Here is a 17,806-nt window from a genome sequence, read left to right as displayed (position 1 = left end):
GTCTATGAGAAAACACTCATTTTAAAAACGGCCCTTGAAAATATATTCAACGAGAACCCTAACAGGGTCTCCTCGGAACTGAGGTCTCAAATTGTGACAATATTTCACAAAATGGAGACAATTCTCCGTGATACATACTTAGAAAGTGAGAGAATAACTACACGGTTACAAACTTATATGGAATGTGGGGCAAACAAAATGCCACAGCGCGCCCCCACATATGCCCAAGCGCTGAGGAATATACCAAATGAGGCAGAGAAAACAAAGTGGAAATCCAACAAAAGAAAGTATTATTGAAAACCACGAACATCGTAATACTGAGACCCACCAGTAAACAAATAAAGCAAGAAGTCATAAACAATCTCAAAGAAGACTTCAAAGACACTAGGATAAAGTCTATACGGAAAACAAGAAGTCCTGGTATCATAATTGAGACTGAAAGCAAGGAGGAAGCCGACGGGATAATAACAAACCCCAAGCTGGGACTCATGGCACAGACCCCAAAAAAGACAGGCCCATCAATAGTTATTTTCAATGTGGACCAAAATCTACAACCACAACAACTCACGGAAGAAATCTAAAAAGCTACCTACCGAATCAAAAAGGGGCGGCACTACTGACACCAAAATACAGAACCCAGTCCAAAACAAATGGTGGATATAACTGGACAGTTCAGCTGACTCCGCCCGCCTGGCAGGTCCTAAAAAAACCAAAGCAGGATTTTTATCGAGTGGAGCTGTCTCCGTTTTAGAGAGCATGTGGCCATACTGACATGCTTTAGATGTTGCAAATATGGCCACACCACTCACACCAGTGCCCAAAAGGAACTAACCTGCGGCCACTGCTCAGAGAGGGGACATAATTTTAAGAACTGTCCCAACAAAATTAAGGAACCCATCTGCACCAATTGAAAAAGCCTCAGAATGGAACACAACCACTCCATCCGAGACTCAAACTGCCCCACCTACCTCAAGGTAAAAGACGCCTACCAACAAAGGATCGATTATGGGAATACAACATAAAAAATACAATTGTGGCGTACTAAAGATACACCAACTAAACGCCCACCGAGCACGAGCGGTTGTTGAGCATGTACGACTTCAAGCAGATGCCGACATTATCATAAACAGAAATAAGTAAGGGGATACCCGCTCAATTATAAAATTGTGCAAAGCAACGAAGACACCCCCTGGTAAGCAGTACTAGTAAAAAATCCAGAGATAATGGTTACAAAGATACCACAATTTTGCACGCCATGGGTAGCCTCGGACTATATAATATGCTCCATAGAGAGCTACTACATAATAGCCCTCTACTGTAGGCCTGGAGTAGAACTCGACTTTGCCACAACATATCTACAATCAGTAGAGACAACCCTGGCAGGGCATAAAACCTTGATTGAAGCGGATGTTAACTGCTGATCACATGTCTGGCACAGTGTGCCACATCGGACCGCAGGGGAACCGCAAACGGACGGAAACAAGAAAACGTCCTAGCAAATTCAATATTTACAGTCATAAACCAGCCGTTCTGCCTCCCAACGTATTGTAACATGCTATGGGAAGAAACGATCGACGTAAGTTTAACGTCCAGAAATATAGATACAAACGTTACCCACTGGACTGTACAAAACGCGTGGACTACGTCTGACCACCGAACCGTCACTTACAGCATACAACGGAATCAAGCTAGAACAGTCGCCACAAAATACCTGTGAAACAGATTCGCAATCGGGAAAGCAAATTGGGACTCCTACTGCAATTTCTTATCCATCCAAGGGAGACAGTACATGGAGGACTTGGACAGACGGGAGATCGAAGGTGAAAGGATAGACCCCAGCCAGTTCGCGCAAGATATAACCTGCATGATCACCAATGCAGCGGAAGCGGCCATGAAAGGAAAACTCCGATGACTGGAGCCATGCCATGGTGGACCCCGGAGCTGCAAAGAATGAGAAGACAAGTACAGGATAAAAGAAAGCAGTATCAAAGGGCACGAAGAACATGGCCCCAGGCGGAAGTCGCGGAACTGAGATAAGTTTCGGATCTGTCTATATTGTTATATAGACAGATCCGAAACATTTATACAGAAACCATTAAGAAATACAAGAAACCATCCTGGGAACCACTTGTACAAGTAACGGGAAATACTGAACCCTGGGGAGTGGTGTATAAAATCACCACAAACAAACTCCCCAGAGGCCAAGCGATGACCGCAACAAAGACGGGGCAAGGAACACTATCTGCAACATGGCAGGACTCAATGAAGAACATACTCAGCAATCTAATCCAAGACCCATCAGGCATACTAACAGAGGACCAGAAAGCCATCTGCCAAGCAAATGAAGAATATGAGACCCAACAACTAGAGTCCCCTTTCAGAGCCAACGAACTCCAAGAAGCGGTATCACAAACCAGGAACAAAATGTGCTCTGGCCCCGATCTCATCGAACCAGAAATGGTCAAGAAAGCAGTGGAGGTTGTGCCGGACCTCCTGCTCTGATCGTACAACACCTGTATCAAAGAGGGCCAGTTCCGCACCAGCTGGAGGACGGCCAATCTAAAACTGATCCTCAAAAATCAAAACAGACACCAGGAAAATCCCATTTCATATAGACCCATAGCCTTATTGTCGACACTTACAAGCTTTACGAAAGATTATTACATAAAAGGATCCACAACCACTATAATGAGGCAAACATGAATTCACCCAAGCAATACGGCTTCTAATCGGGATCTTCGACCATAGATGCCATCCAAGGCCTAATCACCAAAGCGATGCAGTGTACCAAGAAATATTTCCTGGTCATAGCCGTCGACTTTGCCGGGGTGTTCGACACCCTCTGGTAGCCGAGCGTCCTTGGCAGGCTCAGAGCAGCGAGAACACTAAGCAATTTGTACAGGAGCATCAAAACTTATCTCTCGGACAGAAACGTCCAAGTAATAACGCCCTACAAGAAGTTGACCTGGCCGGTCCGCAGGGGCTGCCTCAGGGATCTGTCCTGGGGCCGTTCCTGTGGAACATAGTGTTTGACGAGTTCCTCACCATGGACCTTGGGGAGGTGGAGGCCTAGGCCTTGGCAGACGACCTCGTCCTGACGGTCACGGCGGATTCCGGACAGAACCTTGCAGGACTGGGCAAAACTACACACCTTAACAATCTCGCCAACGAAGACGGACTCAGTACTACTCAGAGGTAGGTTAAACCTTAGAAGACCACCACAAATCAAGCTAGCAGGACAAACAATCAAACTGTCAACGCAAATTAAATATCTGGAACTGATCATCGATCAGAACTTATCATTTAAACCACACTTAATCTATCTAAAAGAGAAACTGCGGAAATACACAGAGCTCGTTGCCAAAGTTACACGCAGGGAATGGAGTTAAACAGGAGTACCCTGTCCCTGTATTATAAAGCCATCTTCGTCCCGATAATAACATATGGATCTCCCATATGGTACAAGAAAGCAGGAAGAGCAGTGAATATAAGGATACTAGAGACAATCCAACGCAACATATTATTAACAATTACAAGAGCAGGTTAGTACGAGTGCCCTACAGGTCCTTGCGGGAACCCTACCCTTGGATTTAGAATTAACCGGCTGCGGACTCATGTATCTACTAGCCAAAGGAACCGAAACCACCTACAACGGTCTTACCATTGACATCACCAATAACAGGAAAAACGAGTAACAAAAAATAGTGGATCACCTCGTACAAATTTGGCAGAGGAGATAGACAGACGTGGAAAAAGGAGCGATAACAAAAAAATTTATTCCCCAAGTAACCAAGTTTTGTCCCAAAGCTCCCGCATAGCTCTACCCGGGCCTAAACACTACTTTTCTACTCACCGGCCACGAGCCTTTTAAGGCCAAATTAAATGCCTTGAGCATAATCGAAGAATCACACTGTCTGTGCGGTGAACTAGAAACATGGCATCACGTTATGCATCAGTGTGAAATATACGAAGACATCAGATGTCAAATAATCACGAGAATTAAGTACATCCCTAACACCCAGGAACACCATCTCCTGGATACACCAGAAGAATTTGCGCTTTGTCCAGGACGTCTTCTCCAGAAGAAAACTACAAATAGCCATCCACCAAGGCCAACAGGAGTAATGAAACCAAATATGGACACCAAGGAATATGAGAAACTAAGGATGGGGATATCAACCAATGATTGATGACCATCAAACATGTCACCCAAATTTGAGAACAGAACGCCACTCGTTTAAGATAACAGAACCCACCTGATAGGGAAGTAAATAAAAAAAAATAATAATACTAAATAAAAAACAAAAAAAGCTACCACACAATCAAAAAAGGATGCTGAACCAAAAAAGAGGAACACAAGGATGGAGCTTGCCCCATGAGTGACAATGAAGAGAAATAGACGTGAGACAAAAGCCATATTGGAGACTTGAAAAGGGCACTCTAGCCCCTTCACCTATAATTCCTAACTCCCCGGGAGGAGGGAACGGCCACACGTCCCCCTTCTCGCCATCCCCTGTTTCCTCTCTGGTGGGGCATGGGCATGCCAGACTGAAACTGGGACTGCTTTCTTTATTGGCTCCATACTTCTGCCTTTTTCCCCCCAGTCTTCTGCCTCCCGTCCTTTATCTTCACGCTAGCGAAAGTCGCACACATCAAAATTAATACATCAAAACCGCCACACGCCCAGCATTCGGCCTAAAAAATTAAAGCAATAATACCCCCACGTCAACGCAAATAATAAAAATCACTTTATTTTATTTTTTTATTTATTATTATAATTTTTTTTTGGTCCTAGCCGCCGAAATCTCAGGAAACTATGCGGCAGGACATGCCAGAGTAAACTAAGTCGACTGAGTTCCTAGCCTGCCTCTGCGGGTCGTAAATGGGGCAACGTTGGATCCCAAGAGGTTTCCAGCAGCTAAATGGCCAGAAGAACAACGTTACACGACATTACACGATCCATACACTTTTAAATGTCTGGCATTTACAGTGTACTGTAATACACCACAACGTAAACTACGTGGAGATGGGGGAAATTCCTGGTGCCACTTAACCCTAAAAACACTTACAATTACACACTTACACTTACCGAAGAGCCAGCAAAAAAAAAAAAAAAAAAAAAAAACATGCACCAACTAGGAGAATACTTCTTACTAGTGAGTGCAAAAATCCCGCCTCATGGTCATTCCACAAAGCCTGCAAAAAAAAAAAAAAAAAAAGGTTTTCTTCCCCTCCTAGGAAGAATGCCTATCCATCCAGAGAAAGAGAGAGAAAAAAAAAGAAAAAAAGCTATTCTTGTGTGTGGACATGTGTTTATGTAAGGGGCGGCTCCTAGAACGTCAGTTCAACTCCGCCGCGTATCTCTGTGAAGAACAGAATCACTACAAATGGGCCAGATATGTGTGTGACGTCGGTTTCTGTGTATTGTGTGTGTGTGTGTGTGTGTGTGTGTGTGTGTGTGTGTGTGTGTGTGTGTGTGTGTGTGTGTGTGTGTGTGTGTGTGTGTGTGTGTGTGTGTGTTCTGTTGTTATGTTCTGACCGCTTGGCTACCCAGAAGCATCAGTCACCTGGACAGATGATTCTGGGTCAACTGGCCCACCTTCCTGTGGTCCACACCACAGGAAGGTGGGCCAGTTCCAGTAGATGGGACACCTATGGTCTCAGAGTATGAGACAAAAAAAAAAATTAAAAAATTAAAAATTAAAAAAAAAAAATTTTTTTTTTTCCTTCTCTGGGGCCCACTCCAGAGGGAAAAAAAAATAAAAAAAGAAAAAAACCCGAAAGGAAGAGAAAGAAATGAATAAAAATAATTAACTAACATAACAAAAAATAATAATAATAAAAAAAAAAAATAATAAATAGAAAATCAATACAGTATATATATACTTAGTATATATATATTGATTTTTAGCATATATACGCAAACATACATGCATACATATATATAACAAAAAGTGAAAAGGGAAAAACCAGGGGGGGGAAGAGAGAGATATCAAGAAAAGGGTAGATCTTCCAGTAAGAACGGCAGCAAAAAAACACTTCGGTGCCTCCAGCCAGATGAATTTGATCAACCTCGTATCACTGAAATCATACTTTTCCTTAGTTCAAACACTTCTTTAGCAAATATCTGGAGCATCTGAAACTTGCTACAGTCTCTTAAAAATATAGCTTCTTCTCATGGAGCTATACTCTCAAGAATTTCACGTATCGCTGTCCTGGCATTGTCATATATTCGACAATCATATAGTATGTGCTGCCAGCCTTCCCTGGCCCCGCAAAAACAAAGGTCCGTGTTACTTAGTCCTAATGCATATAATTTCTCGTTCATTGACCCGTGCCCTGTTAACAAAAATGACGACTGTAAACTGTGTATTATAGAGTTGCCCGTAATTAAATACATTAACCCGTATTTGTGTCTGTAAATTGCGTATGTTCTATGGTTGATTTGCCTGTTTTGCTGGACGAAAAAACCCCAGTTACTGGGGAGAAAAACCTTGCTATCTACGCCTGAGACCAACTAACTCAGCCACGGAGTGAAAAAAGCCCATTAAAGTTCCTCGCGTCATCGACGGGATTCGAACCCAGGCCTTTTCCACCCTGTGTGGGGAGGCCGGTGACGATACCACTGTGCTACCGCGCAGACTGTAAACTGTGTAGCACTTCATAAGTTGATTCACCTACTAACGTGCAGTGAGTATCATCTGCCCTCATATTTTGAGCTTCTTCTGTGAGACTGTCTCGCCACTTGCTCATCCGCAGTGAACTCGCCAATCCGTATCTGCTCAAAATGAGGAAATCGGGGAAATCGGCTGCAAACACAACCCTGCCTGTGACCGACAACCCTGAAATAGCAGAGCATAACGAAGAACATAAGGGATCTGAAACTGAACCCCTCATTAAGAAGAACAAAAAACCAGTCGGTACCAAATTTGACCGGGACATCAGGTCAAAATCTCAAAACAGAGGGACCGTGGAACCCCACCTCTCCCAAACCGAGTACACAGACAAGAGTCGTGTCTTGTCTAACAACCAACAATCGCTACAACTCAAAGTAGCACTGGAGAACTTGCTTAAAGAGCCAACTAACAGAGTTAGAACACTTCCTAGGGCAGAAATCGTCACCCTATGGAATAAGCTGGAATCGCTGCTTATCCAGACTCACCTGGAAAACGAAAAGGCAACTGCAAAATTGGAAGCCTACACTGACTGTGGAGTAAAACAAATGTGACAGAGCGACTCCACATATGCCCAAGCGATGAGAAACCCGCCACCGGACTTGATTCCCGAATCTCTGGATATGGGCTACCAGACAAACAATTCGGGTGCCAACATACGGACTACACTGAAGAAAATGCTATCACCCAGACATAATTTAGTGGTACTTAAACCCCTCACCAATGAAGGTCGTATGACCAGTGAGGAAGTCAAGAAGACCGTAATGGACTCCTTGACAGATGACTTAAAGAACACTAAAATCAAGTCAATTCGCAAAACGCGAAATACAGGAGTAATTATAGAAACAGCCACAAAAGATATAGAAACAGCCAGAAAAGATGAATTGATTGTTAAGAACCCTAAAATACCATCTCTGGGACTCCTGGCCGAGGCCCCTAGACAAAAGGGTCCTTGTATTCTGGTACTAGACGTGGACAAGGATCTCCCTCCAGAGGACTTGCAAAGCGCAATTTTCCACAAGAATTCCCGGATGAAGAACCTACATCTCACATAATCCCTAAATTCCAAACAAAAACCAGAGCTGGGCACACCACTGACTGGGTCTTTGAGCTATCACTCAAGGCCTGGAAGATCCTCTCCCAGCAAACAAGAATTTAGAATCAACTAGGGCAGCCACCGCTTTAGGGATCATGTAGCCGTCCCCAAATGTTTCAGGTGCTGCCGTTTCGGCCACACCACGCACACATGCAAGCAAAATCTGCCCACCTGTGGCCACTGTGCCGAAATGGGGCATGAGTACGCTACATGCCCAAAAAAGTCTCAACATCGCACATGTGCCAATTGCAAGGCCTTAAAGGTGCCAGCCAACCATTTACGCTGTGACAGCAGTTACCCAGTTTATCTCAAAGTCAGAAGTGCTCAACAATCAAGAATAGAATATGGGGAGTAACAGACCAAACCTAAATATCCACACCCTAAAAATAGCACAACATAACGCTCAGAGCTCCAAGGCTGTTGCTGCGCAACTGGTCAAAAAGGCAAAGAAGACAACTTAGATGTGTTGCTCCTTCAGGAGCCATACACTCATAACAAGGAGATAGGAGGCTACCCCTTGATATTTAAAGTGGTCCAGGTTGACACCCTGGGCCGCGATCGTCGTTTGCTATCCCGAACTGACTGTCACCAAAATCACTGATCTGTGTACGCCCATGTAATTTCACCATTGGGGAAATTCTACTTAGTTTCGATATACTGTCGACCGGGGGAAGATATTCTTCGTGCCACCCGATATCTGCAGAACATCCGGCTACAAATGCCAAACTCATTGTAGAGGCTGATGTTAACTGCAGGTCCGCAGCCTGGCACAGCGAAACTCAAGATCACAGAGGAAATAGAAATGGCCAACATCCTGAGGACTACCTGTCTAACAGCAATCTGGTCATTCTAAACAAACCTAGCTGCCTGCAAACTTTCTCCCGTACCCTAAGGGAAGCTACCACAGATGTCACCTTAGCCTCAAGCTCCATTGCCCAGCACCTTGCTTACTGGACAGTCCGTGAGGACTGGACCCAGGGTACTAACCTTCCAACTACACCGTTCACTAGTCACTCAACCAACCAACCGGACTCAACAAAAATACATGCCCTGAATAAGGCTGACTGGAACCTTTTTATTGTGGAATTGACCAGTGCAGCCAGCCGCTGCAATCCTAGCGGCCTCAGCCCAGACCAGAATCAATGCGCAATTAAACGGCTCGTCTCCAATGCTGCAAACAAGGCTATCAAAAAGAAGAGATTCACACCTGGTGCTGTCCATTGGTAGTCACCAGAACTCCAGACTCTGAGACGCGAAGTCATTTACCGACGAAAACGCTATCAACTGCAAGAAGAACATGGCCTCCAGAGGAAACAGAGGCTTTACTGCAGCAATATCGAGTGACCAGAAACCAGTACACCACAACAATAAAACAGCGCAAAAGGCGCTGATGTGAAGCAATGGTAAGCATTCAAGGGAACTCCGACCCCTGGGGGGTTGTGTACAGAGTGACCACTAACAAGCTCCCCAGAGGCGAGGTCGTAACAACCACAAAATTACCGAACAGACTCTACACCAGATATAGAGTCACTGCGGTGGCAAGACACAGTCAATAATATTCTAGACGCTTACATTCCAGCAGCCTATTGACCCACACACAAGAGCTACAGCTCTGCATGGAAAATGAAACATATAGCCTAACTGCAATTAAAGAACCCTTCACTCCAACCGAGCTCAACTTTGCTGCATCTAGAATCAGAAACAAGAAGGCTCCGGGCAGAGACATGCTCGATCCAGAAATCGTCCAGAAAGCCATTGAACAAATTCCCACTTCCATACTCAACCTGTTAAACCACTGCCTGCACCAAGGATTCTTCCCCACACAGTGGAGTACTGAAACCGTTAGACTTATATTGAAGAATGCAACAAAGCCACATGATCTGCCACAATCTTACCGGCCTATTATACTGCTGCCAGTCTTCAGCAAACTTCTCGAACGGATGATCTCCCATAGAATAGAAGCCCACTATAATGACACTGGTCTCTCCTCGCATAACCAGTACGCTTTCCAGAAAGGACGCTCCACGGTAGATACACTGGAAACAATCATTAAAGTTGCTCCCAACTGCAACTCCAAATACTTTCTACTAATCTCCTTCGACTTTGCTGATGCCTTCGATTTCCTCTGGTAGCCCAGCGTCCTGGGCAGGCTCTGGAGGGCGCAAGTCCCAAAAAACTTATATATATGCATCAAGACCTATCTCCAGGACCGGCGAGTTGTCATCTCCGCTCCCCACTGCAGTGTCTCCATATCCAGCTGCAGGGGATGCCCTCAGGGGTCTGTCCTGGGCCTCTCCTCTGGAATCTTGGTGCTTGAATACCAATCCCAACAATGCTCAGGGCGGATGACCCGGTCATGCTCTTTTCTACCAATAACAGAGCCCAACTGGTAGCGACTGCCAACCAGACCATCTCCACCCTTCAACCTTGGGCAGAGCATAACAAACTAAAGATCTCCCCGGAGAAAACCAATTCGTTCCTACTAAAAACTATCCTTGCTCTGAGAAGACCACCCCAAATCAAGGTCAATGGTGTTGCAGTAATACTAAAAATAGAGCTTAATTATCTAGGTTTGATCTTAGACAAAAACCTTTTCTTCACCCCTCATCTAGACCAACTCAGGATTAAGATCAGGAAGTATGCTGCCCAAGTCTCAAGAGTTGGTCGGAAGCACTGGGGCTTAAAGAAGAGAACGCTCTCCCTCTTCTATAAGGCAGTTTTCATCCCGGTTATCGCCTATGCCTCTGGTGTCTGGTACAAAAAGGCCATTACAGTTGTAAACAGATCACGCCTAGGAACTATCCAGCGCTCACTTCTCCTTCTCTCCTCGCTTGCCTGTCGCACTATCAGCACCCATGCGATCCAGGTCCTCACTGGATCCCTTCCACTAGACCTGGAGATTGTTCATCATGAGTTGCTCTACCAATTAGCCAAAGGAAGAGCAGTTACTTCCGCCGGTTTCACCACTGACCCAGCAAATAATAGAAACACTGAAAAGAAGAGATTTAATGAACACCTAACAGACACCTGGCAAGAAAGATAGCAGACTTCAAGTAAAGGCGATGTCACCAAAAGATTCCTCCCGTATGTCAGGCCCTCTTACCCCCTCACACATGGCTGGTTTTCACCTGGACTCTATGCTACCTACCTCCAAACTGGACATGGCTCCTTCCAGTAAAAACTAAATGACTTCGGAATTTCAGACTCACCCTGCTGCCACTGTGGAGAGGATCAGACGTGGGAGCACCCTTGCCCACATCTGTGAAATCTACGAGGACTCCAGGAGCATCCTAATAACGAAACTACGCTTCAACTACGAAAACCAAGAACACCTCACCCTACAGAATAAAGAAACTTACCGAGTCCTGACTCAATTTGCAATGGACCTATTTACCAGGCAGAAAGCACTAGCACTACCATAGTATCCGAATCAGCAGGTCAAAACAACCATGGCTGCCAATTGTTGCTGCGCATCTCTGAGTCATGGATGCTAACGCCTTAGATCAACTTACACAAGACTTGACCAACAAACCATCCGGAGTACAGAACTTAACTTGCTCCCTCACATCTCGAGTGGGGAGAGTAGTGGGGAGACTAGTCAACTCTCTCCCCACTTGTTTGTGGCAATACTAGCGGTGCAATCAAAGAGAGGGTCCCCACATACCTTGACAAATTCCTCATCACTGACTCCTGGACCAACTTCTCCCCACCGGACATGATACATCTCATCAAGAAGAGATCTACTATCGATCCCTGGACTTGACCATTATATCTTGGACTCCCGGTTTTGACCTCCCCACTATTTGTTATCATGGACTACTGGACCAGCCTTCAGTCTGGGTGAGTCTGGGCGACACAGACTCACCAAATGGAGTCCCAATGACGACACCTGGAGTAGACCTTCCCGAACATGGCCCATCCACCATAGCAGCACTCACGCTGCTGGATTTCCACCAAGTTGTCGGCTCCTGCTGACTGGCCGTGCTAGCTCTAACTAGCACGACCAGTCAGTATTATTGCCCGACCTATTTGGCCCTACCTTTTTTCGGCTTATTTCTTCTGTTTCCTACCATCCGGCCTTTTACCCTCCCCCTATTTTTCTCTTACACAATGATTTTTTTTTCCTTCTTTTTTTGTGTGGGGGATGGTTTTTCGTCCAACCGCCACAACACTCTTCTCTTTGGTGGTGCGCCTGGCCATCATCAGGGGTCATTTTCCCTGTCGGCCCCTTCCTTCTGTTTCATACCCTCCAGTAAGGTAGGAAGGCAGAAGCCTTCCTACCTTACTTTTCTCTTACACAACTGTTTTTATATATATACCCCACATATTTTTATATATATATATATATATATATATATATATATATAAAATATGTGGGGTATATATATATATTAAATAATGACCAAAGTTAAAATATAATAAAATAAATAAATAAATATTGAGCGAATAAATATAAATAAATATAAAATAAATAAATAAATATTTATTATATTGATAATAAAATAAATAAATAAATATTAGAGGCAGCAACATGCACATCCTCCATATGAAGCCAAGATATATCCAATATTTTAAAATAAAATAACACATAAGCCAGTAGTATGGCAAAAACTGTAGAGCGAAAATTAACATAAAAATAACCCAAAATAAAACGAACGAACGGGAAAGGGAAAGTAATGGTAAGGAATAAACAGTAGCCGAAAAACCCCTATATAATTTAGCACTTTAAATCCAATTAATAAAATCGGTATAAGATTTAAAATAATGCCAATTACATAATAAATTAGCGGTACCCCCCCCCCCCTAGAAAGGTATCAGTTCCTAAAGACGTGAAATATCACCAAAAAGGGTTAATGGAACTACTAAAAGATAACAAAATCAAAATAATAGACTGACCATTATGCCCGATTTCGACAGAGGACCACGAGGCCAATAATGATCATGGAATCGCTGCATTTCAATCGCTATACAAATCGTCGCCAAGGCGAAAAGATCGACGAACCAAACCACCCATTCTTCCTCCGATCGATCCACCAATGCAGAGGATTTGCACGCGGTGGTCCTTATGCAGCGAAAAATAAATTATAGAACAGACAGCACTCTAAATGTGGACATGTGGACATGTGTATATGTAATGGGCGGCACCTAGAACGTCTGTTCAACTCCGCCTCGTGTCTCTGTGAAGAACAGTATCACTACAAATGGGCCAGATATGTGTGTGACGTACGTTTGTGTGTTTTATGTGTGTGTTCTGTTGTTATGTTCTGTCCACTTGGCTACCCAGAAGCATCAGTCACCTGGACAGATGATTCTGGGTACTCGTCCACACCACGGGGAGGTGGGCCAGTTCCAGTAGAGCACGTAACGCCTCAAAAGAGACTCTGACCCACCTGGTGTTGCCAAAAGGTGGGCCAGATTCCTCCGGGGGCCCATTCCAGAGGAAAAAGAAAGGAGCGAGAGAGGGAAAAAAAAAATAATAATAATAAAAAAAATAAAATAATAAAATAAAAAAAATAATAGTAATAAAGAAGGAGGGAAAAAAAAGAGAAGAAAGAAGAAAGAAAAAAAGAAGAAAAAAAAGAAAAAGAAAATAATAATTATAATAGTAAAGTAAACACATCCCGTGGTGCTGATAAAAAAAAAAAGGACACGTGATAATAAAAAAAAATAATAATAATAAATAAATAAAAGAATAAAATAAAATAATAATAAACTGATAGTAAAAAAAAAAAGAAAGAAAGAAAAAAAAAACACACACACACACACACAGACTGGTGCTGGTGAGAGAAGAAAAAAAAAAAAAAAAAAAGGTAGTCTTCAATAAATACTCTTGTATCCAGAATAATTCAGATGTGGAATGATGACCTTTAGGATCAGTGCAGTGACAATTCATGCAGACATGAACCATAAAAGAAAACTATTGTCCCGCTTGCTTACACAGTTGTATTTGGTGGATTGTTCTGGTGCGCTAATCTGGCGTTGATTCTTTTTCTGCGAGCAAACACCTCGGAGGCAAAGTTCTGAAGTGCTGAGAGATTATTCTTATTATGCAGAAGCATTTCCTCATTCCCCGGAGAGAGATCTGGAACGTCAGTTCGGAGCTTCACCCTAAGATCGTCGTAGTTTGCACAGTTATAGAGCAGGTTACTCCAATCTTCTGTATTCCCGCAGCTGCAGAGATCAGTGTGATGCAAGCGAAACTGAAAGAGTTTTTGATTGAGAGAGAGAGCCATGTCCTGTTATCAGAAAGAAAGTTTGCATAGTTAAAGAGCACCAGGTTTTAACTGATTTAGAGAGTAAGAAGGCCACATCAGGCAGAAATTTTCTTGTCGTCGCTCCAAGTGCGGTGGTGCCCCATCTGGTCTGCCAGATGCTAATCAGCTCGTTAAACCATCTGGATTTCTCTTTTTTAGGATCTTCATTTAAATTTAACTGGATTCCAAGTAATTCTGAAGGTATTTGTTTTTTGTGTCGAAAGCAGAGGCCACGATAGATGACAAATAGATCCAATGGGAGGGACCCCGCAATAACTTGCACTGCAGCGGTGGAAACTGTTCTACAGCTCTGAGAATAGAGAGGAGCATGCTCCGCTGGATGGAATTCAGTTTTAACCTCATTTTGGAATTAGTGGCCCGATGAACCCAAGCTCCTGCTGCATAAGTGACTATGGGCAGGAAAACAGCATTATAGTAGAGAAAGAGTGACTTCCTAGAGAGACTCCACTCCCCTCTGGAAATTCGAATAATTGACCCTGTGAACTTTTTGATTTTGGTACATATATGAATCAGATGAGGATAGAAGGAAAGCTTATGGTCAATAATGACCCCAAGGAGTTTTGCTTCAGTGACAATAGGAAGCCGCTTGCCAAACATTTTGACTTGGGGAGGCCGCCTGAGATCTAATTTGGATTTAAAAAGCATCATTTTTGTTTTCGATGGATTAATTTTAAGTTTGTTAGCCAATGACCAGGTGGAAAGGTCAGTTAAAATCTGGTTTGCATTCACCTCCAACACTGCACGAGAACTGCCTGAGACCACAATTGTCAGATCATCGGCGAAAGCAAAAATTTTGCAATTCTGGAGAGAGTGGCCCAGCCAGTCTTGAAGCACAATGTTCCAGATAAGGGGCCCCAGGACAGAACCTTGGGGACACCCTCGAAAAACCTTCCTAGAGACTTGGAGGAATTTGGATTTGACAATTATTGAGCGGTCAGAGAAATAGTTTTGAAATAATTTGTACACATGAAAGGAGCATCTGGCAGACCGGAGACGTTCAAGGGCGCTGTCCCACCAGACAGTGTCAAAGGCACCCTCGAAGTCGACCATAATAGCTAGTTCAAACTTGGATTTAGAATTTATAATGTGCCAGACAAAGTCAGACAAGGCCTCCTCGCAAGAATGACCTGGGATGAAGCCATATTGACAGGGAGAAAAGAGATTTTGTTGTTGAAACAGAGCTGTTAGTCGAAGAGCCATAAGCCGCTCCAAGATCTTCCCTAGATTAGCAAGCAGCGCAATTGGTCTGTAGGCACATGGATTTGAGGCAGGCTTATCTGGCTTTTTGACAGCACTCTAAAGCAGAACCACACCACTGACATAATGTAAGCTGAACCAGCTTATATAAAAGAAAAAAGAAAATAGAATATAGTTGGCGGCACAGGCGCTGTTTAATTAACATATCAACCCATTACTACCAATAAATTATATTTATTAATTTAAATAATGACAAAAGTTAAAATATAATAAAATAAATAAATAAATATTGAGCTTTCATTAGAGGCAGCAACATGCACATCCTCCATATAAAGCCAAGATATATCCAATATTTTAAAATAAAATAAAATAAAACATAAGCCAGTAGTATGGCAAAAACTGTAGAGTCAAAATTAACATAAAAATAACCCAAAATTAAACGAACGAACGAACGGGGGGATACCGCTAAATTATTATGTAATTGGCATTATTAAAAATGTTATACCGGTTTTATTAATTGGATTTAAAGTGCTAAATTATATAGGGGTTTTTCGGCTACTGTTTATGTCTTACCATTACTTTCCCTTTCCCGTTCGTTCGTTTTATTTTGGGTTATTTTTATGTTAATTTTCGCTCTACAGTTTTTGCCATACTACTTGCTTATGTTTTATTTTATTTTATTTTAAAATATTGGATATATATATATATGCCCCACAGATCTAAATAGAAATACATCAAAATTATTGCCCGACCTATTTGGCGCTAGAACAAGTTATCAGCGAATAACCCTACGCTCTGTTAAAATTACAACCGTTTCTCGAGAAACAGCGATCATCTCATTCTTAAATCTGATCCTAGCCACTGAAATCGCAGGAAAGTAGGTGGCAGGGTACCCCAGAGTACCCTAGCATCAGTGCTACACCCGGTTAGCCTCCCCGTGACACGGTGTGGTAACGTCGGGTCCCACAAGGGGCTCGGTGGCTAATAATCCGGAGGAACAAAGGGCACAACACAATATACAGCACATGACCCCCACACACACACCTTCAAATCTCTGGCCCGATACAATGCACACCCGCGGAGAAATCCCAGGAGCCGTTAGACCCTCAACATACCTAATATCTAATCCGATACATTTCGCTATACCATATTTATAGCTTGCGCGGGTAGCAGAGTAGCATCGTCACAGTCCTTCCCAAACCAGGCGAAAAAGGCCTCGATTCGAATCCCGTCAATGACTCGTATATAGGTAGCAGAGTCGCATTGTCACCGTCCTTCGAAACCAGTTTTTTTTTTGTTTGTTTGTTATTTGGTTTTTAGGAGCATTATCAACTAAGGCCATATTGCTCCGGGGATATACGGTGATCATTCCCTGACCTTTCCGCAGCCTCCGTATTTGGTGGTCACGGGCTCGAACCCCGGTCTAATCAAGAAGCGTGTGCTACGTACTGCTGCTCCTGCCCACCTGGCTACGGAGGCGCCTCGACACCAGGTGAAAAATGCCTGAGTTCGAATCCCGTCAATGACGCGAGAAACTTTAATGGGTTTTTTTTCACTCTTGTGTCTGAGTTAGTCGGGCTCAGCCGGAGATTGCAAGGTTCTCTCCCCCTCCGGGAACTCGGGTGTTTCGTCCAGAAAAACAAGCAAATCGACCAGAGAACCCACGCAATTGACGAATACAATTCACTTTGGGTAGTTGAACTAATATTCCCTTTGACTCTAGTGTGCAATTTGTTATATATATACCATATTTATAGGGCAAATGTAGCATGTTAAATTTATTTGATATGTTAGCTTCTAACGTGATATTTCAAAGCAAACACACAGGTACATTTTTACTTAGAATTCATTATGAAATATTATGCCATTTGATGTAATTTTATTTACCAACATTTTATTTTTATTTTATTATAGACAAAGTTCTGGGACGCATCATCTTAGGTTCATACATGTTTGTTCGAGGGAAAGCGCTTGATCACTGGGCAGAATCTATTACAGCTGGCCATAAACAGATCCGATACTGGCACAAACTAACCTAATCGAATGAGTCTCCCTATGGCTCAGGCTACGCAGTATATGCCAAATTAATTTGTTTTCCCTATTTTCTGTCCGCACTCCAGTCGTTAACATAACAACTATTTGATTATTGTTTAACTGTTTCAACTTGTTTTCTGGTGATGTGAAATAATACAGTGTACTGTATGTATTATGAACGTGAGACGTATGACTTTTCTTTCTTCATTACCGTGATCCCACAGCGACAACCACACGGACATCGACACTATCACATTGTATTTAAATTATGCATTATTATTATTTGTACCAGCACGTTGGAAATCTAGAATAATTAAACACTTATTCTTCAAGAATTCTTGTTTGTTGTCGCAATATTGTCAAGCTGTGCAATACTGTCTAGCTGTCGCAATGTTGGCAAACTGTGCAGAGAGTGTAAACGTATAAAATGAGCAGAAGATAAGGAAACAAGGTTAAATGACTTCAATGGGGTATATCGGGGTAAACTATAGGAAGAATATCTTGGATAGTTGGTCGTTGTAGAGTTTTAG

The 17,806-nt window shown here is 43.1% G+C and overlaps 1 protein-coding gene across 1 annotated transcript in view; it reads left to right on the top strand.

Annotated features, from left to right (window-relative positions):
• The window catches only part of LOC150081744 (synaptotagmin-15-like), a 377,464-nt gene extending 359,942 nt beyond the window's left edge, over nucleotides 1-17,522 (top strand). Inside the window, exon 9 of the mRNA XM_090379611.1 lies at nucleotides 17,157-17,522. Coding sequence (XP_090235737.1) covers nucleotides 17,157-17,281 — 125 coding nt within the window. The 3' untranslated portion in view covers nucleotides 17,282-17,522. The remainder of the gene's footprint in view (nucleotides 1-17,156) is intronic.
• The last annotated feature ends 284 nt before the right edge of the window (nucleotides 17,523-17,806 follow it).

This window comes from Mastigoproctus giganteus, chromosome 8, assembly GCF_048544385.1.
Source record: "Mastigoproctus giganteus isolate SK-2022 chromosome 8, ASM4854438v1, whole genome shotgun sequence".
NCBI lineage: Eukaryota > Metazoa > Arthropoda > Arachnida > Uropygi > Thelyphonidae > Mastigoproctus > Mastigoproctus giganteus.
Note: the sequence above shows the minus strand (reverse complement) of the source record. Positions and strands in the feature narration are given on the sequence as shown.